The 26,516-nt window shown below is 41.6% G+C and overlaps 2 protein-coding genes across 2 annotated transcripts; both read right to left on the reverse strand.

Moving 5' to 3' along the window:
* Nucleotides 1-725: 725 nt before the first annotated feature.
* tmem184ba (transmembrane protein 184ba) lies at nt 726-13,545 on the reverse strand. The gene is made up of 8 exons (XM_038736202.1): nt 13,177-13,545; nt 10,949-11,182; nt 9,777-9,942; nt 5,115-5,205; nt 4,825-4,992; nt 4,347-4,516; nt 4,063-4,257; nt 726-2,987 (listed from the first exon to the last, which is right to left on the reverse strand). Exons 2-8 carry the CDS (start codon nt 11,171-11,173, stop codon nt 2,758-2,760), a joined length of 1,245 nt encoding a protein of 414 aa, XP_038592130.1. The 5' UTR covers nt 11,174-11,182; nt 13,177-13,545; the 3' UTR covers nt 726-2,757.
* A 1,854-nt stretch (nt 13,546-15,399) lies between these two features.
* On the reverse strand, nt 15,400-25,498 carry csnk1e (casein kinase 1, epsilon). The gene is made up of 11 exons (XM_038736201.1): nt 24,962-25,498; nt 23,641-23,738; nt 23,420-23,530; nt 21,833-21,981; nt 20,321-20,549; nt 20,021-20,191; nt 19,741-19,889; nt 19,419-19,617; nt 19,188-19,333; nt 17,143-17,197; nt 15,400-16,777 (listed from the first exon to the last, which is right to left on the reverse strand). The coding sequence occupies exons 2-10, from the start codon at nt 23,714-23,716 to the stop codon at nt 17,165-17,167; spliced, it is 1,263 nt and encodes a 420-aa protein (XP_038592129.1). The 5' UTR covers nt 23,717-23,738; nt 24,962-25,498; the 3' UTR covers nt 15,400-16,777; nt 17,143-17,164.
* Nucleotides 25,499-26,516: the final 1,018 nt, after the last annotated feature.

The following is a 26,516-nucleotide window of genomic DNA, read 5'->3' on the forward strand; positions in this document are numbered from 1 at the left end:
TAAAACTACATATTTTTCCCTCCTGTGGCCGACCTCTACAGCATACAGGACTATTTCAACACACACCACTACTCCTCCTGTTAGCAGCCCTTAAACTTGCATTTACAGCATTAATCTACAGCATTTGCTCGGCTATATTCATATACATCTGATGAAAAGAGCTTAATTATGGATTATGGCACCCAAAGCACGGTACGACTGACATACTGTGCTTTTAAATTTAAATGATGTCAAGCAAGGAGCTGTAAACAAAACTTGCATACGTCAACAGTTTTCTTATCAGGGTGTCATCATTTCCACCCTGATAAGAAAATTCAAGAGTTTTGTGTGTGTGTTGCACGAAAAGTCCAAATTTAAAGAAGCACACAAAATCCATCCACAAAACATTTCTAGCATCATCACCGTCATTAAGACATCTGTGTTGCTCAATCATGGTTCAGCATGAAAATGCATTTGTATGGACAAGAAACTGTGCACAGAAAATGTACAGGAACACAACGAACTTGACTTTTTATAAAAGGAATACAGGGTAATTTGCAGCTGGATGAGGCTCAGTCATGGTCAAAATAACCCACTTTATATCCATGTCAAAATGTAGCAACCCAATTACCCAGACAACACTCAGTAATGTCTAAAAAAAGGCCTGTGCACAGACGTGGCTTCTCTCCTGTTTATATTACAATATTATGTTAGACTGAAGCAGAAATAAACCACAAAAAAACAACTGACTGTCTGAGGCAGGGGCCTGCTTTTATTCTCCACCGCCACACAATGTGATGAGAAGATAGCCAATTGACAGACTGGTGCTCAGACAAAGCATTTTTCTTTCTCTGTTACATGTGCACCAAGCTTAAAGTGTCTGATAACTGCCTGTCCGCTTGAAGATAAGAGTGAATGTGTTCATGTTTCCCGTCCACACGGCCCCCTGGTGTTCACGCAGAGATACAGCAGAGCAGTGGAAAGAGTTGCAGTTAAAGACGTCGGCAGATTAAGTATGACTCATTCAGATGACTCAAGAACTTCAATTATGTGTAAAAAGAAAACAAAAAAAGACCAAAAAATACAACTAAAAAGACTCCCTGGAAGAACAGAGGAGCATCCAAGTCAAAGAAACAGCAATGTGAAGTTTATGGTGCTAATGATCCTTAAGAGCTGTATAATGTTAAATTGAAGACTACGGCTCTTTGTCAGCAGTTGTATCAGGACAAATGCAGAAAACTCATTTGGATGGATTTGGATTTCACTATTTCTTAAGTACTTGGAGCCAATCAGGAACATCAGGTTGTGAGATGGGGTTGAAAACGCACTGCCTTGAAATGAAACTACTCAAACTAATTGAAAGCCAACGTGAAACTAAAACGAATCGGTTCTAAGAAATCAGTATGTACCTACATCCTCTGTGTTTATATTTAACATATGTGCTCACTTGGTCGAACATGAAAATGAAAAACTTATGTTTTTTATTTTTCTGCTGTGATAGCTTCTCCAAGTTTAAAATGTTGTAAAACTGACGGCACTAAAAATGGTTCCTAATAAATATGAGAAGTTTAACAGCACAAACAGTTTCAGTTTGACTTTAAATGTCTATTTTTAGTATTTAGTCATGTACATAGTCTACTAAAAGAAAAAGCTCCTCTATTGAGAACAGGGGTCTAAAGTTAGCATTAACCTATATTCCTCTTCTGTTTTTCCCACATTGTGGTCTACCGCCAGAGTGAACTGGCTTGAGCTTTAATCCCAGCTCTTCAAATACCGCCCCACTTACACCGGTGTAATCCTGACCAGCTCTGCTGCCCTTCACTCCTGCCGCCCCCTGGACTGCTGCAGCAGAGGCATTGTACAATCTATAATCTGCTCTGCCTGCTCTCATCTGTTCCACCAATAACAATAACAACATTGATCCATACAGCTGACATTAACTCGTGTTTTTGACTTGGTTTCCCTTTAAAAATCATCCCCATGCTGGAGTGAAGGACGTCCCTTAAATCCCCACAATTCTCTTATAATTAATTACACATTTTTTTCCATAGCTTTGTACCACATTTTTATGACTGCTGCGGTACTGAAAACAGCTTCTGTTGGACATTAATGCATCTGCAGACCAACTAATTGGTACAAATTATTTGGTTTCAAGTTTACAAAATAAAAAGTTCAAAAGTTTTATAAAACTTTAATACATTTTTCCATTTCCCGTTATGGAAAAAAGACTTAAATTTACTTTTTTAGGGTTATCATGACTGGAGAAACCTTTATAAACACAGCCTATGACGATCTGGACACAATAACGCCTTCAAAATGCAAATCACACCAGACCAGAACAAAAACAAATGACACCTATTAGGACCATCACATTGCCACTGAGAAACACATTTGAGCAAAGCAAACGTGACTGAACTGAAATGTGAAATGATGCTTCTATCCAAGTCAGAAAATATTTTCCAAAAGTCAGCTATGATTCAGTATGAACAAGTGTGACTCATAAACTTTCCATAAACGGACACAACCCTTTTCATTTTCTGGCCAACGGTTTTAACAACAAGCCAACTGAAAGTGTTGCCACCAAATAAGATGAAATGTGGGTGTAGAAATGTCAGGAAGGTCCTCGCATTCAAGATCAGTCTCAAAAACAGGAAAACAAGCTCACAACTCTCTAATCATTCACACATTGAAGAGGAGCAGCAGCACGGGAGGATGAAGTACCATCCGCCAATAAAACAGTCTGAATCTGATTCAGCTGTGGACGTGACCTTTCCTGCTCTAGAACTCGTCGTCGGAGCTGAGCAGGAGAGTTTTCTCTGTGTCGCCACGGGCACTGATGGAACTGTGGGCGCGGGTGACGGGCGGCGGCGCGCCCTGCTCCAACGTGGCCTGCTGGGTGTACTGCTGGTAGGCTGGGGAGAAGTTGTGGATGGCGTCCTGGACCATGTCCCCCGGGTTCATGGTCTCCTTCAGGCTGCTGGAGATGCTCTTCATAGGGGCACAGCGGCCTGCAGGAGAAGGACGAGAGAGTTAGAGGTCGCGATGAAAGGTTAAAGAGACTAAATGGGGGTTTAAGGAAGAGGAAAAGGGTAGAAAAGGACAGTGGAAGAAGAAGAAGGATGTAGAAGTGCTTTAGAAAAGAGAAAAGTAAGAAGAAAAGGAAAAAAATAAAAAGAGGGGGGACATTGAGGGAGGGTGGATTTATGGAGATTTAGGCAGGGATGTGGGAGCAATTCAAATACAGAGCTGAGGTAAGGATGAGAAGGAGGAAGGAAGGGTGAACAAAAAAGAAAAGGGGGAAAAGAAGAGGCAAGACTTGAGTTGGAAGAGGAGTGATTTAGTGGAAGGAGAAAAGGGTGGGAGAAGAAAAGAAGGGACAAAAAGGAGAGGAACGGGGCATCAATGATTTAGAGGGTGAGACAGTGAGACAAAAGAAGGGGATGGTGAAAGGCAAATCAGGGGAAAAGGAGGAACTGTACAGGGACAGTGGATGTGATTTAGAGAAAGGGAAAGGAGAAAAGGGTTCACTTCCCAGTGATGTAGAAGGAACAGGGGAAAAAAGTAAATTAAAAGAAGATGGGAGTGATTTAGGAACAGGAGCAAGACAAACAGACTAAAAAGACAGAAAACAGTTGAAGGTAAACAACAAACAAATCATGAAACAAAAAGAATAAAACTCGGAAAGGAGAGAACTAGCTTAAAAACAGCAGCAGCATGAAAGAAAAAGGCGAAGAGGGGGGTTATGGAGGAAACATCGTCAGTGTTTCACCTACCAAACTCTCCATATGTAGGAGCAGGTCCTTTATGACGTAGCAGAGAAGAAAAGAGACAAATAAAGATGGATGTGTAGAAACAGGAAAAGAAAAAAGGGACCCAAACAACAACATGAGGACAGCCAGGACAGGGTAAAAAGTGATTTTTGGATAATAAAAGAAGGGAAATGAAGGAGAAATTGAGAAACAAAAAGATAATGTTGAAGGCTATTTTAGAAAATTTTAGATTAAGATCAAATGTAATAGTACACATGCAGTAAACTCTGGCGTGGTGTAATCGTCCTCCTTTCTTCCCTCTTCCCCTTCTCACCTCGTGAATCAAGACTCTTGTCCATGTAGACCTTGTATGTGAAAGCGTGGCGAAGAGCCAGCGCCGCGAAAAACATCTCGATGCAAATGATGAAGTTCTGGTAACCAGCAGCCACCGTCCCCTCGCCGACGGACACCTCCTCTGAGTTAATCTGAGGGATGGCCCCGCACTTCTCCAGGATGGCTAGCAACATGCCTGAACACAAATGAGAAGATGGCACTTAATGAAGATAAAACAATCTGTGCATATACATATATAAAAAAAGGCATGTGCAGTTTCCCTACCCTGCCAGAAGGAGAGGAAGATAACCGACTTGACCATCAAGAACTTGAGCATGGGGCTGTACGGGCTGAGCAGCTCCCTGGTGGAGAAGTAAAAGAGGAAGAGGGCGTACAGAGACAAGCTAACGGAGATGTTGTAGATGATGGTCACGTACAGGTAACCGCCAGCAACACTGTTGGGAGAGAAGACGTCAGAGGGAACGAGGTTAGTGGTGTTGATTTATAGGTTGGTTTTGTTCTGACTGCTGCTGTTGTAGGTTGTGCTACAAGCCTACATTTCCCATTAGAGATTAATGTCCTCAACTGAAACGATTAAGGATGGAGGTGGTGATCAGTCTGGGACATTCAATTAATCTAAAAATTTAAAAAGGAATAATCCACAAGTTCCTGTTTTTTTTCAGTGGCATCTCTGTTATCAGGTTTCTGCAACATATTCACCCAAACCTGACCTCCTTCCTCTCTCCCTGTTAGCGCCACTTACTTGAAGTCTCCGTCCTTGTACTTTCCGTAGGCTTGCAGGATGACGGTGATGGCGGCCATGAGGGGTTTGACCACGCAGAACTGCAGAGTGGCCTGCTTACAGAACCGCAAGAAGCTGATGGAGTAGGCCTTTCCCCTCAGACAGCACGTACCGTACATACAGCTGGACCTGATGGGACAAAACACCTGTTTCATGTACATTCTGATGTTTGTGGGGAGTTGAATAAAAAAAGCATCTGCTAATCCAATGCCTTGTTTTAATGCTGGTAACTGCGGGAATGTGAGACTCACTCAATGGGCTTTCCTCTGATCTCTGCCATGATGGCGCTCTCTCCTCCAAGGTATTCATAGCATAGACTCAGGAAGTTGTAAATCACAAACGCTGGGGAGAAACAAGGAGAGAAAGAGTAGGTTGTTATTATCTCTATGCAGACACTGTTTACTTATTCTAATAATCATAGTAGCCATACAAGAGCAACCAAGATTATTTAGAGGAAACTGGTTTGATTTCTGAATTTTGCAGTCACCTGAAAAACAAGTTTAAATCACTCCCCCCCCCCCCAACCGATGTGTGCTCCTTGTGGTGCTATAATAACTGCATTTTAAACCTTCTTTTTGAAAAGACGTTAGCAGACATTTTCACTCACTGTAGAAAAATGTTAATAATAACATTAAGATTGGCTCGCCTTTGTTCAAGTGAGTAAGCTGTGGCAGCGTGACAGTGAGACAGCATGCACAATACCAGGACCCAGAAACTAAAGCAGCTAAATGGAATTCAGCCATCATTCATTTCATTATTTACACATGTGGCATGTCAAAATGTCTTCCTCCATGACTAAATGGTTAGACAGCAGCCTGTTCACTGTATTGCTGCTTAAAGCTACAATCTTAAAATGATTAAATTAATTATTATTTTAACAAATATTTATACTTTATATAGCCAATGTGAAAATAGCTTTAGCAGCATTTGTTATACATTCAAGCAGCACTTGGAAACCTTCTGCAACAACAAACGGCAACTAGAAGCAACTGTGAGGAAACAGTTTGAACAGTGAATTAGTCGGTCACCCACAGACCCACTCTAACACATCACTTCCTGTCACAATTGACATCTGAAAGGAAACATATTGCAGAATCATGCGTTATTTAAGTGTGACGACTGATTCAAACATTCAAAACCAGCAGCTGACCCTTGATACTGACGTTTAATGTTACACATGTACTATTTCAGCAGGACAATAAGGCAAATCTGAGGCATGACCTCAATGTCTACAATTGGTTTACACATCATCCCTTGATTCAGTGTTGAAACTTCATACATTTATGTACTCAGGATGACCAGTGTCCAAAATGATCTTCTTTTGTCACCTGACAAAGGGTTGGTCAACTAAACATAACATTCATGCTTAAAATCATTTTAACAAGCCAAAATATTAACATATATTATCTGTTTTTTTTAAACAATGTATCAAATAACAGTGTGAAAACACCGTGTCAGTGTTAACTTACACATTATTGTGTGAAGGAATGTCTTTTCCTGCCAAAAAGATCACATCTGCCTTAAATTTGAACTCCTGGATGGAAGCCTGTATGCTCACTTGGAGGACAGAAACAACTCGTCTTACCATGACAGAGCTGAGGTCCATGGGAATTGTACATGGAGACCTCAGACCTGACAATGTCATGGGTTGAGCCGCCAGCACATTCAAAGTCAAACTTATTGACTCTGAGTGCAGACCAGCTGGTACAGAGCACCAGAGGTCATGCTACATATTCTATTTAATGAGGGCAGCGATATGTGGTCTCTGCGCCTGGTAGCTGCAGAGCTGACTACTGGGTTCCTGCTGTATCCAGGGGAGATGGCCCATGACATGCTGAGCTGCATCATAGAAACTCAGTGTCAGCCAGCAGACTTTCTGCTGGGCTGTGATAATGGAACAGGTTACTACTTCCACAGACAGCAGGACAGAGATTTAAGACCCCAGAGCGGTCTGTTTCTGAGACGGGGTTCTACACTCAGGATCCCAGATACGTATGGCTCAAGAGTCTTGATGACCATGACAAACATCACTGATGCAAATAAACCTTCAGCAGGATCAGAAAAGTTGAATAACTTGATCCTGTGCTTTCAATATCTGGCCTAATTCTGCAAATAATACATGTATCCAGTGTCTTGTATGTTATCTTATTATCAGTCAAAGTAATCCGTTCATAGATGGCTTTCCATTTTTGCCCAAGGTGTAATAATGACCTAAAAAAAACTGCGGCGCGAATACTATAATGTAATATAATGTCTTTATGGATAATCCTCACACTGTCTTTACAGTATTTTAAGTAAAGGGGACTAAAATAGAGATTTCAGATTGTGCAGACTTTCTTAAATGTGTTTTGAACCCTACTAACCACCACAGTAAAAACACACTACTTAAAACAGCTACACGTAAACAAATGCGATGGATTTAGATTCAATAACATGCTACTGAATATGTAACAAAATCAACAACACAAAGACGACTGAGCAGACAACTGACTCTCAAACGTAATGTACACTCACACACACACAGACTTATGTTTCCATCCCTCTGAGAGCTCTTCACTGGCTTACACAAGCTTAAGCCTACCCATAAATCTTCCCTTCACAATAAACACTTCCTCAAGTTGCAGAAACTTCTTCACGTTCTTGGCGAGAAGCTCAAAGCTTAACTCTCATGAGGACAGAAAGCGCACGCACGCACGCACACACACGCACACCCGCACACACCTATGTGACTGATATTCACCTGACTGTCTCTTGTGGCCAGTGGATTATCTCTCCTCTGTGTTGCTTCAGTGAGAGGGTGATGACGACCAAGAAGCTCACAAAAAACACTGCCAGGCTAATCCTGTTAACACACACACACACACACTCTCTCTGTTTGTGTGACATATGAGCTAAAATAAGGTGAGGGTGTGTGTCAGTTAACTGTGAAAGTGTGAAAATGTGACATTTTTGGGTGCGTGCCACGGTGTGTGTGGGTGGGAGTTTCAGGACAGTGTGTGTGTCACAACACTGATCTCAAAGCAGCTGCACAGCTGGCAGTGATTCTTGTTACGTCAGCTGTCTGCTGCGGAGTTACTGTATTCTCCTTTTCTCACTCTGACTTTATCTCTACTCCGCCCACACACACTAGAATTACATCGCTGCCTTCTGCGGTCTCCTGTCTGATGTCATGCCTGTTAGACGATACTTAGGTAATAAGATACTATCGTGCCAGTTCACTCTGTCTGAGGTAAACACAGGAGGCCAGTGATAAGACCTAGATGATCTGCTCTGAGTAGCTTCCTCTGCTGTTTACCATTACGCTCTTCTCTCCAAGGACCCCCGTAAGCAGGGCCAGTTGCCACAGCGATACATTAGGCCTACATCCAAGGACAATGGGAACTTTGCAAGCAAGTTCGGTTGAGAGAAACTCATTATCTGCCGCAGCCTTTCTGGTTGGTGAGAAAGATTTGTGAGCGCAGTTGCCATGCAACAGGTCGGTCATCCTTGAGGAAAGTAAACGGGAGAAAGAGGCAAGGCAGAGGAGAAGGAGCAGACAATGATGAGTGGAGGAGGTATGAAGGTTCCTGAAAAAGATTTGGTTTAGAGCAAGTTGGAGGGAGGGAGGATCACGTCAAGAGACGAAGAGAAGTAAAAGGAGGAGGAGGAGAGCCATCTGTCCAGGGGAGAGAGATGACGATCACAACACTGATGACGCTTCCTGCCAAAAGCAGAACCATACATAGAGCACCTCAGATCCACATATGAATCCATGCATCAATTAGTTAACACAGGAAGTGCCGCCCGAGTAAAAGGGTCACAGTGAGAGGGCTATTTCTATTCTGAACGTCACAACTGACTGGAGGATGAGGAGCGGAGGCAGTCTCCTGCTTTTCCCCACCTTCTGCCGATTCAAGAATTTAAGAATAGAGAGAGATCATCAAAGCATCAGGCAGCATTTATTCTGTTTGAGTCATTCATCTGCTCAGCAAAGCAGCCAGCTCACCAGCTCCTTCAACTTTTCTGACCGGTCATAAACAATAAAATAAGTCCACATTCTAAAGGAGTCAGGCTACAGTGAGCAGAAAGCCATTGATCCATGTTTACATTGCTCCAGCTAGATTCCAGTCGCACTAACTCATCTCAAAATAACATCAAAATCAAAAACAAGCAGGGCAAGATCTGGTGTGACTGTGGTGTTTAAATACTGTAAAATTTTAAGACAAAGAATTACAAAATAGACTGTTGTACCATCACAATTAAATATTTTATTTTAAAAATCCTTCACTGTTACTTCCAGGCTCATTTCAAGCCTCCCAGTCCAACAGTACTGAAGTTTCTCTTAAAATTAGAAATAAAAGATATTATATAATACTATATACTTTTAGTCTTCCATATGCAGAGATGATAATTCATTTTAGTGTTGAAGTTTCTTCTTTGCTGCTACAAGACAATTCAATCTTGTGTGAACAGGTAAATACAGGTTCAGTATGAGACAGAAAAGGCAGGAATCTAATAAGGGAGAGACGGCACTTTGGAAAATAAACAATCACCATGTGGGTTTAATAATCTGTTAAGGATGGACAGACTGTTCATCTCCAGCCTGATTGGAACTGGAAAAGTTGCCCACAATCAGAGGGAAAGGATTTTAAATCAGTCATTTCTTCTCAGTGTTTTATCCTCGAGGGACCCAGGGTGAGAATAAAAACTACTTAACATGTAAATGTGGAGTGGCTTTGGCTGTGTTTTTTTGGAGCAACCATAATGACATCAGCTTTTGGAAAGAGCCGTTCTTACTGTACCGTCAAAGCAGCTTATCGATTTCTTTGCCCTCGCCCTGCTTGTCTGCTGAATCGGCGGTGTTAAGAAAACTGCATCATCACTACAACCCACAGACTGAGCTCTGCAGGATGAAGACGAAAACATGTCCTTACCCTCATAGCAGTCCCTGACGGTGTCGAAATACACGTAGTACTGGTCGTTGGTGAAAAAGAGGAGGCTGAGCCAAGAGTCGAAGGCGTAGATAGGAACGATGAAGAGGATGCGTACGATGTGGCGCTGCTCTCGAGGGGAGCTGTAGAAACGCAGGTGCATGTAGATCTGGGACAGACAGAAGAGACACTTTATTGACAGACTTAACTTTGAAAATAAGACCTCTTTAAGCAAAGCAGATGTGTCATACATTAAGTTGAAATCTAGAAATTCTGGAAAATGTTTAAGTTTAAAACATCAGTCAGAATAAAACAAAGTGTAAAAGTAACATATTCCATAGTTTGGTGGCATTAGTAAGAAGAGCTGCTTCCCTGTTCTCACTATGGCTGCAGACTGGTGGTGAGCCTGTTTCAACACTTGTGTAGGAAGATGAGACAAGTTAGCTTGGAACAGAGCTCTTTCAAGCTTTAAAAAAGGACTTGGAAATGAAAAAATATATTCATGTGTCATTATGTGGATACCAATTCTTTTACTGTGTATCATTATTGTCTCTCTGCTGCCTTGTCAGTCTGACCTTAACAATCAATACACTGCATTACCTGACCTCAGCTCACAGGAATGTGTGAACTCTAACTCTATTCTCTTTTTTTTTTAAAAGCCAGATTTCATACAGGCTTTTCATCCACCCGAATAAAGTTTCACCTCTGTATGTGCGTGTGTTTTCATGCTCTGTATCACAAACACCTGCCGAGGGACGTCACGTTACCAAGCAACCCCTGCTCGTCTCTACGCCTGAGCAGTGTGTTTGCAGGATCACGTCACCTGTGCGCACACACACACACACACACACACACACACACACACACACACACACACACACACACACACACACACACACACACACACACACACACACACACACACACACACACACACACACACACACACACACACACACACACACACACACACACACACACACACACACACACACACACCTGCCAAATCAAGTTTACATCTTTGTGAGCACCGACTCCAGAAAAGCTTACTCGGTCAAATCTCAACATCTGTATCTCCAGCTGAGTAAATAACAAAGTACTGCACCGTTTAAGTAGAATTAAAGGCCTTATGATTTAACCCCTTCTCCCTCCTTATGCTGTTAAAAAGCGTTTACCTGGTGACAGGTGAGGATGAGTGCGGTCCAGACAAAGAATCCAGAAACAGCCTGCGCCGCGGGAGTCATGAGGAAGATGGGCTGGTCTGGGGTCAGTAGAGGGGCTTCAGGAAGCCATGAGATATTGGGGCCCATAGGGGCTGCCGTTGGTGGCAGGCTGGGCGCTGCGGCCAAAGGAGAGTCCTCTCCCAGTCTCTCTGAGAGCGGCACGTCTCGCCTCCACATCCTCAACACCTGGAAGTGGCACAGAACACAGATGCTTTCACACATATGAACAGTGTTTATTCAAGTTCTAACATGGATAAACACTATTTTTAGATTTTCTAAATCAGGAATGGGATTGGGACGGGACAAGAGTGAAACTCTCCTCCCATGTCACCCTCTAGTGTGTACATATAGAAACCAATGAAACTCCAAACTATGCTGTGACACAATTCAATAACTATGAACATCCATTTCCACTGATAATCATCAACCTCGAATATAGAGCCCACACTCTGTGTTATCAATGTAATGTGTAATCTGAGGCAGGAAGACAGATAGAGGACAAACACAGATACACTTCAGGTCAATGAGTCAAGGATGTGCGGATACGTGTATCATTTGTACAATGGAGTCTTTTCAATTTTGTGAGTTCCTGCATCTCCCCAAATGCCACTGCCAGATGACATGCCCAAACATCTACTATTCAGCTGTGGTTTTACTGTTGGTGGAGCATACTGTAAGTAAGTGCAAAGCAACATGTAATTTAGCTGCAGGCGATCCTGGTATTTTGAGGCATCATAAATTCGTTCTTCTGTGGCAAAACGATGAGATCCTTAAGAAAATGCTGTTTGATTCCCAGGACTGACAACAGAACCTGGCATTTAAAGCTAATGTCCATTTTAATGTGCTCTAAATACCTAGATGTGATGTGTTATGGTCACATTTTCACTAGTTATCCTTTGAAATAAGAAAAACACAGAAACCTAAAATGTTTCATAAATATGTCTGACAAGTGAGGCAAGAATCAACAGCCTGCGGTCTGACCAAATTTAGATGGAGATGAACAAAGATGCTATGTACATCCACCTCCAGCTCCTGAAGACGTGTGGCCAGAAGACACGTTACGTAAGCAGCAGCTTGTCGTGCTCTCAGTTTGTTCTTGTGCAGTTGTGTACAAGACTAAAATTGGGGGGAAAACAGAGACCTTGACGTGACGGAAGTAGAGCGGTGGCTGACGTAAATGCACCTACACATTATTTTGGACGCAAGTAGAGATAATAAATAGCTAAAGAGTGGAACTATCACTGAATGAGAAAGAGACAGAGGGTATCCTTCACTCTGACCTGTCATGTCTCGTCTTCCAGAGCAGCATGGCAACTAAAAGTCACACAGTAAACAATCAGCATGGACAGTGATAGGCTGACATAATGCTATTATACACACACACACACACACACACACACACACACACACCCATTTAGTTTCTAACACTAATAACGTTAAACTCAGGTGGTTGTATGAAATAAGTTGCTTTCACACATTTATATGTGAAATTGAGAGAAGTTATGGTTTTGCTGTTTATTTATGTATGTAACCTGTGTGTGTGTGGTCATTTGTATTAGTTTGCCAGGGATCAGCAAATCCACATGGCAACAAGGACAAGTGAAGGCATCAGCAGCCACACACACACACACACACACACACCCACACACACACACACACTACCAGCAGTGACAGTGAAATGATGCTGTGCTGAAGCAAAGGGACATCTGTGCGTTGCATTTGAAAGGCATAAAAAGGTCAGACACTGAGGAATAATACAACAGGGAGGCAGAGGGGTCAGGAATAAAGCAACAGATGGAAAAGGGCGATGGGGGAAGTGTTTATAATTTATAATAAGTAAATGTATGGGTGACAGCCAGACTGGGTTATCATACTAGCTGAACAACAACAAAAGCAACACTGGGATGTATATTCAGAAATCCATTAAAACATATAGACACTTTGCTTTGCTTTAACATTACTTCCATGACAGTGCTTTTTATTGTCCTGCGGGTAAATCTAAGTTAATGTTTGAATGATATGGAAATGACGCTCAAACTTAAACAAATTAACCGCAAGCAGCAAAGCTTGAAAAGATTTACTTTAGCGAACAACTCACAGATGAACCTGACTGTTAAGTGAGAAAGGTAAATAAGTGTTGTGTAAAGGCAAAGTATTTCTCTATTGGAGGCCAAGCTCACCTGTTCTTAGAGAGGCCGCTGCTTTGAAATCCTCCTCCGCTCCTTCAAACAAACGCCCGAGCAGAAATAACCCAGAAACGGCCTTAATTCCTCCTCAGAGCCGCTCCGTTGCTCCCCGGACATCCATGTTGAGCTGCTCAGCGGACTACCCCGTCAAGGGCTGCGTCTCCCCCCTCCAAAAAAAAAAAACCCTCGCCTCTAAACTTTGTCGCTAATGTTAAACAACTGCTTTATTCTCCTTTTAGTGCTCCTGTCTGACCATAGCATCGTCTAAAAGTCAGTCTTTTCGGAGTTGAAGCTGTAAAACTCCTCTACGCTTTTCTTTCTCCACTCCGTTGACTTCAATCCCTGTCGGATTAAATGCTGATCACACGAGCTCCGCCCATTCCACAAGGAGGAACCGCTGCAGCCAATCACACACAGACCTTCATTAATAATCCGGAAAAGGGCAGGGTTTGTTCACTGAACACTGAGCATGCGCGGGTCTATTCTCGGTCCAGCAGCAGCAGTGGAAGTGTGGGTGTTGGACAAGGTGAACACTGCTCCAACACACAGTGATGAATTATTTACAACTTCCTGTCCTGTTTAGTCAGAGTGTGTGGGCAACTAATACTCACCATAATAATATTTGCTACTTTTGTTGTGTTGTGCTGAAAATAACTTTAATTTACAAACTAGTTTCAGCATTCAAGGCCTCTTCACAGACGTTTTTTTTTATATCAAGGACAAAAGTTAATATAGAGGAAAATTTGGGGGTTTAAAGAAAAAGCTCCACAAATGCTTGATCCTGCATTTCCCATAATGTAACCATTAGCACCTTGTAAATGTGAATGTCAAACTCTATGCATCCCCTGATGACATCATTAAGGTTATGTTTATATATATTTATGACTCCGGGGCCACAGAAGACATTATTATTATTTTCACAGGCTAAGCAGAATCAGAATATGTATACTTTGTTGATCCCAGAGGGGGAATTCTTTGTAAAAATCTGGGAATATAAAAATAAATCATAATAAATAAAGTAAATAAAAAGTAAATAAAGCAGTATTGCTCATTACAAGTAAACTGACATTTATGTGTAAAATCAGTGGAGAGTTTCTTTAAGAGAAGTTTACATTCTACAGTTACACACATATTTTACAAGTCTGACATTGATGCTTTTAACACTAAATATGTTAAATGTTGAGTTACACACTGTACTAACCAGTGAGAATGTTTAGGCCATAATGTAGGGAGATAAAATTGCACATAATTACAATTATATGAATGAATAAGTGATTTCTTTAAATAGTGAGAAACTTCCACAGGGTTTTGTTGGAACACATTAGTCAGAAACTATTAAGGTAGGTGGGGTCTCCAGTTTCTGTGCTTCTAAAAAACCATTCAAATACCCATCAACCACGAAACCTGAGATTTGCTCCAGCTCTCAGTTCTTTTTAATCAGGCTTTAAAATTTTGTGACACTGCATTTTATTAAGTTAAACTTGGAGCTCTTTTTTCATATCTTGCTCTGCACTGTAGTTTAATTTGTCTTATTCCACTTTTGCTTGTTTAATTTTGTTTTACTCTTTTTTATATCCTATATATGTGTCTCTTCATATCATCGTCTTGTATTACCTTGTGTTTATTTTATATCTTTTCTAAATGCATTTTATGTCTTATTTAAAGCACTTTGAATTGCCTTTTGAAAGGTGCTATACTATACAAATAAACTTGCCCTGCCAAGACAAGCAGATATGACTCCACTCTTAAGAAAAGAAACCCAACACATACAGTGCAAAACACCATAAAATAACCCTGGAAGAATTTTTGGAACACAACAGCATAAGGTCACATGAGGTTAATTGTGGTGACACAGCAGATAAACACATAATTAAAAACTAAATAAACAGGTTGAGAGGCATCCATGTGCCTAGTTGCTGTATATAGTTGTTGTTAATGTTAAAATATTTGTTTATGTTATGTTATTATACTACTTGTTCGTTTTGTCTTTTTTTGTTTCTATTTTCTGTTGTCTGTGTAATTGCTTCTTTGTATTTGAATATGTGTACAACAAAGTATTAAAAAACTGTGATGTTTAGATTACGTCATATAATGTAATAAGATAATGCACGTCACTCCCCACCACATTATTCTCTCTTTATCTCCACCATATACAGTTCATGATCTCCACAGTCAAATAAAGACAAAATACCCAAAAAAGAACATCAGAAGTCTGTATAAGCTGTGTATATCTTTATTGATTCAGAAAATATACACAAATATCATAGTAATAAAGTTGAAGCAAGGTAAAGAAATGTACAGGACATCAGACAGCTCATTCCCTCTCATCAGTGATGTGCGTCTGTCCTGACAGGCCCGGGTCAAAACACTCCTTGAAATATTAACAAGAACCTTTCTGTCATTGCCTGCCACTGTGGAAACCAAAACACACGGTTCTGGCAGACTCTAAAGGTTACAGGTAAACGGGTCTGTTTTGCCTCCCTAAGGGCTGTCAGGGAGCAAACAGTACTTTTCTTCTCTCCAGCCCCATCTTTAAACAATCTGTGACATTCTGGAAAAAAAAGATACCACAACACATTTTACATGTATTATAAAACGGGGGGGAAAGCAAATGTAACACCAGCCTTGTTCACCACCAAGATCTTATAACTTTCTCAAGTCTTTTCATACCTGGAGTTACAAGCTGGACTAAGGCTTTATCATATCATACAATCCTCATGACTCTCCCCTCTGTTCTGCACTCAACTTGAAGCAGTCTTCAACCTCCTCCGTCTCTTTTCACATTCAATGAGCATGTTTTTCCTATCAAAGGTAAGACAGGAACAAGTGTGCTGAAGAAGAGGATGTTTTAATTTGGGACTAATCCTCTGTTATACCTCATGGGTAATTCAATTCATCAACAGTTACATCTGCATCCCTCCTTTCCTCACACACCCTATAGCAAAGCTAAAGGCAAAACAAACACTTAAGACAGTAACACACAGACAGACACCGACATGTATTGACAAAAAGCAGCCTTGCTCCCGTCCACAAATCGACTGCAGTGAATGGCCCATTTTCAAGCATTCCCCTGGCTCAATTATTACAGGCCTGGATACACTTTAGTTTTGTGTTCGTCTCTATGGTTGTTTACATATTTATTAATAATCAAGAACACCATAAGCAGCGGATTTAGCTCTCAAACGTTAGCAGGTTTATAGTGGATTTTATTTAAAATTTAATCTCAGGTGTGAACCGCATAATAACTGAAATTTAGTCCATTGTGCACCTTGTTTTTTGCAAGTTGAGCCTCTGAGTCAATGGGCAGGTGAATATGAGTGAAGAAGGGGCGGCACCTGTGTGTTGTTTCACCCACCTCCCCCCCTCCGGCAACACCCGAAAAGCAGTACCAACCAGTTCCAGCCAAGAGTGTATTTGTCCCATGGCTTTCTATCATCTTGGTGCTCTTCCTGGTCACACAGCATACCGACAGACACACGGATGGCCTCGATCCCCCCCGTTAAGGGCCTGCAATGCCTCCTCCTGCCCTCCTCCACTCATTCATGTATTCATTCATCCATTTGAAAAGTTCGGGCTACTTGGTACCCTGCAGCTGCTGAACCCACAACACACAAAAGAAGGAAAAGAAATGTCACTTTTGTGGTTTGTGTATGAATAAAACTGCACTGAAGAGCAACATTCACTCTACAGGAAAAATGCCAACTTCTTAATTTACTTTTCACTTTTTCAAAAATGTATTTTTAGAATTGAAGAGAGATTAAAGCAAATGTTACATTTTCCTCATTTTGCTCTGGCTATTTGAGCACAACTTCACTTCTTTGAGTTGCTTCATAATGTGTACAATTTTTTGTTCATCATTACTGCTTTGAATTACTGCTGAATATCAACAATTTCTTTACCTGGATATGGAGGGTGGGAGTTTGTGTGTGTGTGTGACATGTCCATACCACTGCTACTGACCTGCAGGCCGGCCAGGAGGAACTCACTTTGCCAGATGTTCAAACGGCACGCTGACCTGAGTGTGGAGGGAAAGACGAGAAGCTTGAATCAAAGGGAGAAGACAGACATCTGAAAAATACACTGTATTCTGTATGTGGCTGGGGTTTTCCTCACGCAAAGACAAAAAATCAGATGACGGGTCTACTCAAAAAGAAAACAAACTGACTAAAGGTGTGGAACAGGAAGAGCAGAAAACCACCACAAAGCCATTTTATTCACTGGTGCAATCAGTGGAAAGCTACTGAATAGAACTGAACTATCAACCACTGTCAAGATCATAAGAAGATAATATGCAAATGTCCCTGTGTTGTCTACATCATAGTTAATTTATGCAAATTCAGAGTGTACAGTGTAAATTGAGATTGTATCTATTTGAATGGGGAACATCTGCTAAACCAAAATATTTTGTTGCATGCAAGATTCTTTGAATAGTGACGTAAAGACAGAGCGCAATCAGTCTGGTTATTTAGAATGTCTGCTGTCATTACTGCAGGATGCAGACGTGATCGTTAATACATAAAGGAGCATTGGAGAGAGTCCAATTACAAATTATAAAAGAGGCTTATGGGCACAAGGGGCCCGCCTTGGTGGATTAGTCTATTCTGTGTTTATATTGTGCCAGACTTAAACTGCACAGTAACAAAACCTCTTCACATCAATATCTCGGTAGTGGTAATTATGAGTAGATTATGTTTGAATGGTCCAGTATTTCCAATTTGCGATCATGACTTATGAATTTGTATCAACATGAGTGGCAAACATAACAGATAATCCAGCAATGTCAGCAGTGCAAGGTAATCAAAATCCTTCTGATCCATTTTATTCACAAAAAAAAGCAATTCATGCTGCATAAGAAAAGAGAGCATTATCTGCTGCTGACATTGGCAATGCCATTTTAGCACAGCTGAGGCTGATGGGGATGTGTTTCATTTTGTAGGTATTTGGTCATAAAGCAAGGTATTTGACAAATTAAAGAACATACACATGTGAACTTCAGGGGCACATCCTGAAAAGTCAGGGGATCGCCAAAGTCATTAAGATAGCATCTGGGAAACATGAACATTTGAAACAGCATTAAATGGGGTAGGTGTGGCACAGTCGTGGCATCCCACTCTCACTAACAACTACATTCTTTAACAGGCTTATGCGCACATACATGTACACACATACATACAGACACATTCACCCACACGCACACAGACACAAACAAATTTAGGTTGTCCCTGGTAGAATTATTCCTGATGCTTTTCTTTCAGTTACTTCTTTAAATTAATTGTTATTATTCCAGCTCTCGTGGCTGTGCTGTGTTGCTTATTTAGTGTGTGTGACTGTTTCTTGTTTTAATTTTTCTCTTAGTTGTCTTACTATGTCAGCTGTTCATTGCTGCTGTTCGGCTGGTTATCTTTTACTATTATTATTATATTTATTGTTTGTTTTTGTTTGTGTTTGTTTGTTGTTGTTTTTCTCCTCCCCAAGCCCCCCTCTCTGTTCTATTGCAGGTTTCATTGCTTTCTGCAATTGGTGTTTCCCACAGCTTTTCCCTGTTGTCCCCACCTTCCATCCCCCTTTCCCCCTTCTCTTACAGGTGTACCTTTCTCTGTGCTGTCTGTTTGAGCCCCCCCATCCCCCTGTCCGGCCCGGTGACAAATCAATACATAATTAAATAAATAATAAAACAGACAACGGAGTATTTTAATAATCTCTTGTTAAAGTAAAATCTGTCTGGCACAATATGGTATCCAGGTCATTATACTCTATACCATGCTGCTGGGCAGCACAGGTTTAAAAAAAAAAAAATGAAACAGCATTAAATCTAAACCATGTCAACTGCACATGCAACATGTGATAAAGGGGACTATAGTGGCCTATGAACGGCCACCTCACTCTGAATGCATTTCCTAATGAATAAGAAAACACTCACCTGAAGCAACTGATGCGCATAAAACATGCAGCAACTCCCTTCACAACAAAGCCTCTCTGAACCTGTAAAGCCACAATATTCCTACCTGCGACGCAGTGATGCGCGATTGGTCAAGGCGTGCGGTGAGGTCAGAGGAGGAGACGTTGGCGGGGGCTCCGCGGTGGAGCCTCATGGCCACCTTCCTCTCTCGCTCGGCTCTCTCTGCTCTCCCCGCCTGAGGAGACCGGTTACCTGCACACACACAAAGCCTTCATTCTGTTACAGCTGCATCTCACAGTTACTTCCAAACATCTAAAACGACAACCATCATCCTGACCTGACTGCTGGACCCCACGTGTGGCCGGGTTCGAGGGAGCAGCATCTGCCTCGTTCCTGACTCTGTTGGCTGCTGAAGGGTTCGGACCAGGCGGCAAAGCTCGACCTCCAGCTCCTCTCTGGCCTCCTCCTGCTCGCTCCTCTCCCTCTTTTCCCTCCCTCCTCTCCCTCTCTCCATCCTCTGCGTTCCTGCTGGCCCCCTGAAACGCAGAGGAACAATACAGACATGAGCATAACAGAAAAGGCTTTTGAACTTCCGAGCTGGAGCTAGCTCACAAAAGCATGTCGCTCACAGTGGTGTGAATTGTGGAGGAGCCACTCACAAACTTCAGCATGTTCCAGTCAAAGACGTAGTCGTAGGAGAAGCCCTGTCGGTGGAAAAGGTTCCTGAAGAGCTGCCTCAGATATGAGTAGTCTGGCTTGTCATCGAACCGCAGGGAGCGACACAAATTCAGGTAAGTGGAGAACTCAGCTGGGAAACACAAGAGAGAAAGAGAAGTGGCTTTCACGCAAAAACAGGTAAGGTGTTGAACCTTTTTGAAATATTGCAAAAACCCTCTTTAAACTTTCTACTGTTATCAATATATGTTTCTCTTTCCTTACAGGGGTATCCCTTGCAGAGCACCTCGATTGGGGTGGACATTTTCTTCTCACTGATGCGTTCATACTTCTGCCTCTTGGTGGCAGCCTTGAGCCCCTGCCAGGGCAAAGAGCCCAGGTTGAAGTACATGAGAACGTAGCCCAGAGACTCCAAGTCGTCTCGCCTCGACTGCTCTGTGGGGGAACAGACCGAATGGGGAGAGAGTAAAGAGTGAAATGGAAAAAAAAAAGGTTTGAAAGAGGAGAAGAAGAAAAGGAAGACGTAGAAGGTGATAGGGGAAGGCAGCTTGTATGCTGTCTTACCAATGCCCAGATGGGTGTTGATAGAGGCGTAGCGGGCGGTGCCAGTAAGGTTCTTATTCTCACGGTAGGGGATGTGCTGGTGCGTTCGGGCATCACGGTATTTCTTGGCCAGGCCAAAGTCGATGATGTAGACCAGGTTGCCCTTCTTGCCGAGCCCCATCAGGAAGTTGTCAGGCTTCACGTCTCTGTGGATGAAGTTCTTGGAGTGGATGTATTCGATCCTACTGATCTGGAACGGAGGGAGAGGGGAACATGATTTAGTTGGGATTAAAGCAGAGTATTAGTGGTGTTGCATGTTGGAGCCAATTAACAAAAGAAATGCAATTCATAAGTGAATAGTTTGAGTTTTTAGGTTTAGAGCCCCGAGTCCTATCATGTCAGTATGCTAAGACAGTCAATATACAGAGACTTGAACGTGACTCCTTAAAAGATTGCCCTTAATTGCCCTATAATAAATCAAATGTCATCAAGTGTCCTGAATTATGAGTATGGTTCTTTAATCTATTCTACATACAGAAAAACTGACTGATCTAATGTTTGAAAATACAAAAATTTGAATCTTTCTTTCTTCTGGTTTTCAGATTAGTAAACACTTTGATCTGAACGTCTGGCAAACAGTTACTCCTTTTCAGATAATCGGTTACCTTTACTGCTCTTGATTGGTAGTGTACTGTAACTTGTGACTTTAAAGGTCACAAGTCTCATTGTCCACTGAAATAACATTAGAGTCATTGGTATGGATCAATAATCCTGTCAGATTGTCTGCAGATATATAGAGGTCATTTTATGTTATGGGACAGTTAAAATCTTAGTTACTGCCACTTAAGAGAAGAGAGAAGAGGAGATAGAGCGATAAGGAAAACAGGTCAAAGTGGCCAAGAGAAAATGGGACAAAAGAACAAATGTGCCAGTGGTAGACTAAAGAATGACACATGAGGGATTAAGGAGGCTCATAAAAGACACCACAGGCTGACCTCTGCGACAAGGATTAGACCGTGTTGCGGAGGAGCTTCCATGTCCTAGATTGGAACTTACTTTTATAGAGGAACTGACTGGTGGGAGATAGTGAGTGGATAAGCTTTGTCTTGAGTCAGGAAACGAGCTTCTAGAGGCTTAGATGAGAATTATTCTCCCATTTCAAATTATCCATTTAGTTCTAGTCTAAAAATAGCCACATGCATTTATTGAAATCTGTGTAACTTCCCAGGCTGAGGTCGACATCAGTGCATTATGTGCCATCAAAGGTACAAGTTTAGACAACTGGAATTGCGTATTTGAATGTGTCCATTCTCTATAACCATCACTGTTTATCTGTTGTTTTTTAGCCTTGGGTGCCTTGATTAACCTCTTTATAAAGACTCAGCGAACCCTGATCCAACAGTGCTCTTCAGAGGGCTCTTAAAGTAATTACTTTCTTTGCAGGGACAGTGCGGCAAGTACTGAATCTGAGAAAAAACCCTGATGCACTATTATGTTTTACAGTGTTGACTGGAGTCAGTCAGTCTCTCTCACCATCTGGTCGGCCAGCAGCAGGACTGTTTTCAGACTAAACTTGCGGGAGCAGAAGTTGAACAGGTCCTCCAGACTGGGGCCCAGCAGCTCCATTACCATAACGTTGTAGTCGCCTTCCGCCCCGCACCACTTAATAGACGGGATTCCCACTGTTGGGAGGGGAGGAAGGGGGATCGGAGGGTTGGGAAAAAGAACAGTGCATAATACCACAGGGTTGACACTCTAGGGTAGATACGGATTATTAACCAACTATTTTCACTGATTTTCACAATTTGTACTTGTATTACTACTGCAACTATTGCAGAAGATGGACGTTTACATGACTTATGTGTTTGTAAAATCATTTATCCATTACTTTAAGCAGAGATCTTTTTTGACCATTGATACATTTCCTAAATGTTTTTTCTCTTATTTAATTTTTCTTTATGTGACTTTGTTTTACATTGATTGTTGTAAAGCACTTTGTTACCTGTATTGAAAAGTTCTATACAAATAAATTGTGACTTATAATAATAATAGCTTTATTATGATCACTAAAAAAGGACAAGGTGCAGGTGTATTGTTATAATTTGCTATAAATTTGCTAATTTGTTATAATGTACAACATTATAGCAAAATACTGGGTGGTCCAGAGCGATAGATTCCTAACCAGTGGTAACCACTTGTACCCCAGGGGTACAGGAGTACAGCTGAAATCTTTCCACGTACTGTATGTGGAAAGACTGTCGAGCAGCTGAAGTTTGATAAAATAGAAATTTTAATTTGATTAGAAAAAATGCGTCCATATATATTCAGGTGTAAATATTTTACCATTCGGGTACAAGTACCCCTGCTTTGGGTTTTTATATTATTATTTTAATTATCATAATAAAGATCACAATATATATTTATTTTGTAGCAGCATATTATTACTGTATAACGTGTATGGTACATGTACTGCATATATATTTCATTTGTAAGTATATATATTTTATTAATTATTCATGATTATACTTATATAGGTAGCAGTATATACATCATGTCTGCCATGATTTTCTGGATTTCTTTATTGCAAATATTTATACATCTTAAATTCTTACATAGTTAATGTATATTGTGTTATACTTGTATTGTAATGTATAAATTATATAAAGGCTTTTAATATGATCTCTTTTCAGTATTTTTATAGTTTCTTGTTCTTCACCTGCCTGTCTCTATTGTGCTATTGTGACATGTGAATCCCTCACCGCCAGCTTATATTTGTTAATTCCATTATTAGGTAAGGATTCAGCACCCATCAGCACCACTCAAAAGCCATGACTACACCTTAGAGCTACTGAATGACCATTAACACTTTAACAACACTAAAATGACTTAATTCCAGGCAAAGGCGCCACACCGTCCCTGAATGACCCTGAATACACCTCAAAAGCCCTTAAATGTCTTTCAAGGCCTATAAAAGCTCTGCAAAGACTCCTAAACAACTGTAATAATTGTTAACACACCGCAGCAGCTCTACCTATTAATGCCCCTTAAATCATTCACTGCCTTTCAATGCCCACTAGTAAAGCTTTCAAAACCCCCAAAACACTTCTCCGTGCTTCTTACCCCCGCCCTGCATCATCTTGTAGAATTTGCTCTCAATGTGAAGCTGTGGATGTTTGGTTTTCACACATTCCAGTTTGATGGCCACTTCCTCCCCTGTAGCGATGTTAGAACCTGATGGGAGAAACGCCAGAGATGTTATTTCCAACACATAAGCTACTTAATTATTTTAAAAAGAAAAGGAGCAACGTCAGGTTAACACAACACAAAGTCCAAATTCTCACCTAGGTAAATATCTCCAAAGGATCCGCTCCCTATCTTCCTCCCAAGGCGGTACTTGTTCCCCACCCTCAACTCCATGGCTCCTGGGCTTTTCAACTCACTGAAGGGGTAAACACACACATGCAGATACAAACACACACAAAGATTGTCATCAATCACTGGTGATCAATAGAGTAAAAGGACAGTAAAGCAAAGCCGCGAGCCCTGAGGTGGCTGTACCATGTAAGAAAATGAAACTGGAAGCTTGCGAGAAATCAACAGGAGAGATGAGAAAAATCGAAAAGTGTTAATTGAGCCATAACAGTGACATAGAGCAGCCTGAGTTGAATCAGGAAGTGAAAAAGGTTCCCACTTTCAGCTATAAAGTGACTTTATGTGTCTAAATCCACTGTGGAAGCAAAACATTTTTCAACACGCAGGATCTAATGTAACCAAGCTGCTCCTATCAGCCATGTTTTGTTAAGAGTTAAGAGTTATTACACCTTCAGAGGACGCGATAATAAATTCTGGGATCTCAGAGGACAACACTGTAGGCCAATAAAGTGTTTATAGTGTATGGGGAAAAGGTGAGAGCAAAAGAGTACAGAGAGTGTAGCTGTATAACATGATTTATTCAGAGCTGAAGAGAGGGAGTCTGGATCAGCATCTCACACACTCTTACCAAAGCACTTCAAGGGAGTCTGGTCCTGTGTACAAAAGATTTGCATAAACTCCCAATTTCTGACTGGTGTGCCATGACGAAATACAAATGACTCATGTTTTCCTCAACATAGGAGCTTAAAAGTGGGAAATGACTGAGGGCTTTTAGTCGACAGAGGTTAGGCTTTACAAGCCAGTTTGACATTGCACTAAACGCAGGCTAAGTTCATTTTTCTAGTCTTGGCTGCACTATAGACCTACATACACCCCATCTACACACAGTGCAGGGAAAATAAGGCAGAGCAAGCCACTGCCGCACATTACCAACCGTTTTATCTCAGGTCTCCCCAGCTCATCGCTTCGCCTCTCAGCCTCCAAAGAGATGCTGCTGTAATGTCAGTGTTACAAAACTGAGACCCAGTACTGCTGCAAAGGACTGCAAAAACAGGCAAGACGTAATATTTCCAATAGGGAAGGTGCTGAATGCAAAAACACACGGTTCATCCCTCACTGACCATCAAATGTGGTAACAATTTCCATAACCGCACCCTTTATAGACAGGTAAGACTCTATTTGTCTAACCCAAACCATCACACACACACACACACACACACACACACACAAACATAAGCCTCCAGACACCTTGACTAGCCAACATACACCCCCCCACCCACCTCTACTCACCGGGTTGTGTCAGGCTCCGTGGTCGCCCGCCGGCTGTGTCTCACTCAGGACCCTGGACAGCGACGGACCAACGCGGCTTCGGACGGCTCATAACCACGGGGATCTGTGACCCGATCCCCCCATCCCAACCCCCCCGACTCCCAAAGAAAAAGACCCAAATAAAAACAGCTGATCCGAGGCGGCCCGAGCCCTGCGACTCGGGATAATATTCACTGTCACGATTTTTTTTTTTTTTGGATGGGGGGGGGAGGAGTGAAAACGCCGAAACCAGACGCTGAGGTCCTTCTCTCTCTCTTCTTTCTCTCTCCCTCCTCACACACCACCACCCAGACCTCTCTCAGTTTACACCATTGACAATATCAATGATGTCATCCACAGACCTGAAGAGATGCCCGGATTGTCTTAAAGCCGCCGCGCGCTGCTGCTGGTTTCTGCAAGCATGAATGAAGCGCACCAAGCATCACACCTCACTTCAAGCTACATACATTTACACCAATACGTCATTGTTAAATGAAATCTTTAAGGGGCCTATAATGTAGAATCATGAGATAATTAGGCTATAGCACGGACAAGTCAGTCCTCTGTGTGTGTTACAACAGCCTTATTGTTCTTATATAGGACGCAGAATGTGCATAGACTGACATGCGTCTAGTGTCAACCCCCTCTAGTGGTAGTTCCTACAAAAATGTCTTTCTTTACACTAGACGACTTTTTATCATCGCCTGTTAGAAGATGAGTTACATACTTTTGTATTATTTAGTAGCCTACACAGAAATGACCAACAAACTGTAACTCCCACAATAAAAACTACTGATTAAACGTTATGTGTTGTTTCTTAATGCTGGAAGTGGAATGGTTCAGTAAGATTAGTGTCACAGCCAGTGGTAGCCTATCATTTAAAAATAAATGTATGGGAACCATTCCGATTTATTTTAACACTGAGGCCTCAAATTGGAACATTCATTAGCTAAACAAAAGTAGGGATATTAATTTCAGGGAGGAACATGTCGTTGCTATAACTAACTATAAGCTCAAATAATTTTCTGCCAATATACAACTGTTTTTACGAAGCTATGGCCAAAATAACACGTTGACAGAGCATCACAATAAGATGGCAAACACGTTTAAAGAACATTAAAGGTCTCCTGCACGGGAGCAGGAAAGCAGCTTTCCTAGCTTTACAGCAATCTTAATAAAATATTAATCTGGAAATAATATTTTAATTTTATCCTTTAACATTTCATCCGGAATTTCAGTCCCATGTTGTCTTTTGAAAGTAACCTACCTCACCAGTTTATAGTAGGTTAGTTCTCTTGTTGCTCAGAAAATGCTTCTAAGAAAAGAAACTTTACAGAAAACGTAGATAAGAGGCCTGTACTACGAAGGGAGTTCAACCTACTCAGAGTTAACTCGGGGTTATCAAGCAAACTCAGGATTGACAAACTCTGACTGCCTACACTGGAGTTAAACAAAGGTGGGTAAGACGTTGGTTCGTTGAGCCCGTGTTAACTTATTGTGGTCGGTGAGCGTTTGCATAAAAGGGGTTTGTTCGGTC

The sequence above is a fragment of the Micropterus salmoides genome, unplaced genomic scaffold, assembly GCF_014851395.1.
Source record: "Micropterus salmoides isolate LMB-PRFRI ecotype aquatic unplaced genomic scaffold, ASM1485139v1 Ms_hic_scaffold_21, whole genome shotgun sequence".
NCBI lineage: Eukaryota > Metazoa > Chordata > Actinopteri > Centrarchiformes > Centrarchidae > Micropterus > Micropterus salmoides.

Coding starts and splice junctions, on each gene's coding strand:
- tmem184ba (XM_038736202.1), bottom strand. CDS start 11,173: ATGTGGAGGCGAGACGTGCCGCTCTCAGAGAGACTGGGAGAGGACTCT. Junction 4,517..4,824: donor TACAAGGACGGAGACTTCAA/GTAAGTGGCGCT, acceptor CTCTCCCAACAG/TGTTGCTGGCGGTTACCTGT. Junction 4,258..4,346: donor CTTCCTCTCCTTCTGGCAGG/GTAGGGAAACTG, acceptor ATTTGTGTTCAG/GCATGTTGCTAGCCATCCTG.
- csnk1e (XM_038736201.1), bottom strand. CDS start 23,716: ATGGAGTTGAGGGTGGGGAACAAGTACCGCCTTGGGAGGAAGATAGGG. Junction 19,618..19,740: donor ACTGGAACATGCTGAAGTTT/GTGAGTGGCTCC, acceptor TCTGCGTTTCAG/GGGGCCAGCAGGAACGCAGA. Junction 17,198..19,187: donor CGCGCATCACTGCGTCGCAG/GTAGGAATATTG, acceptor CTCCACACTCAG/GTCAGCGTGCCGTTTGAACA.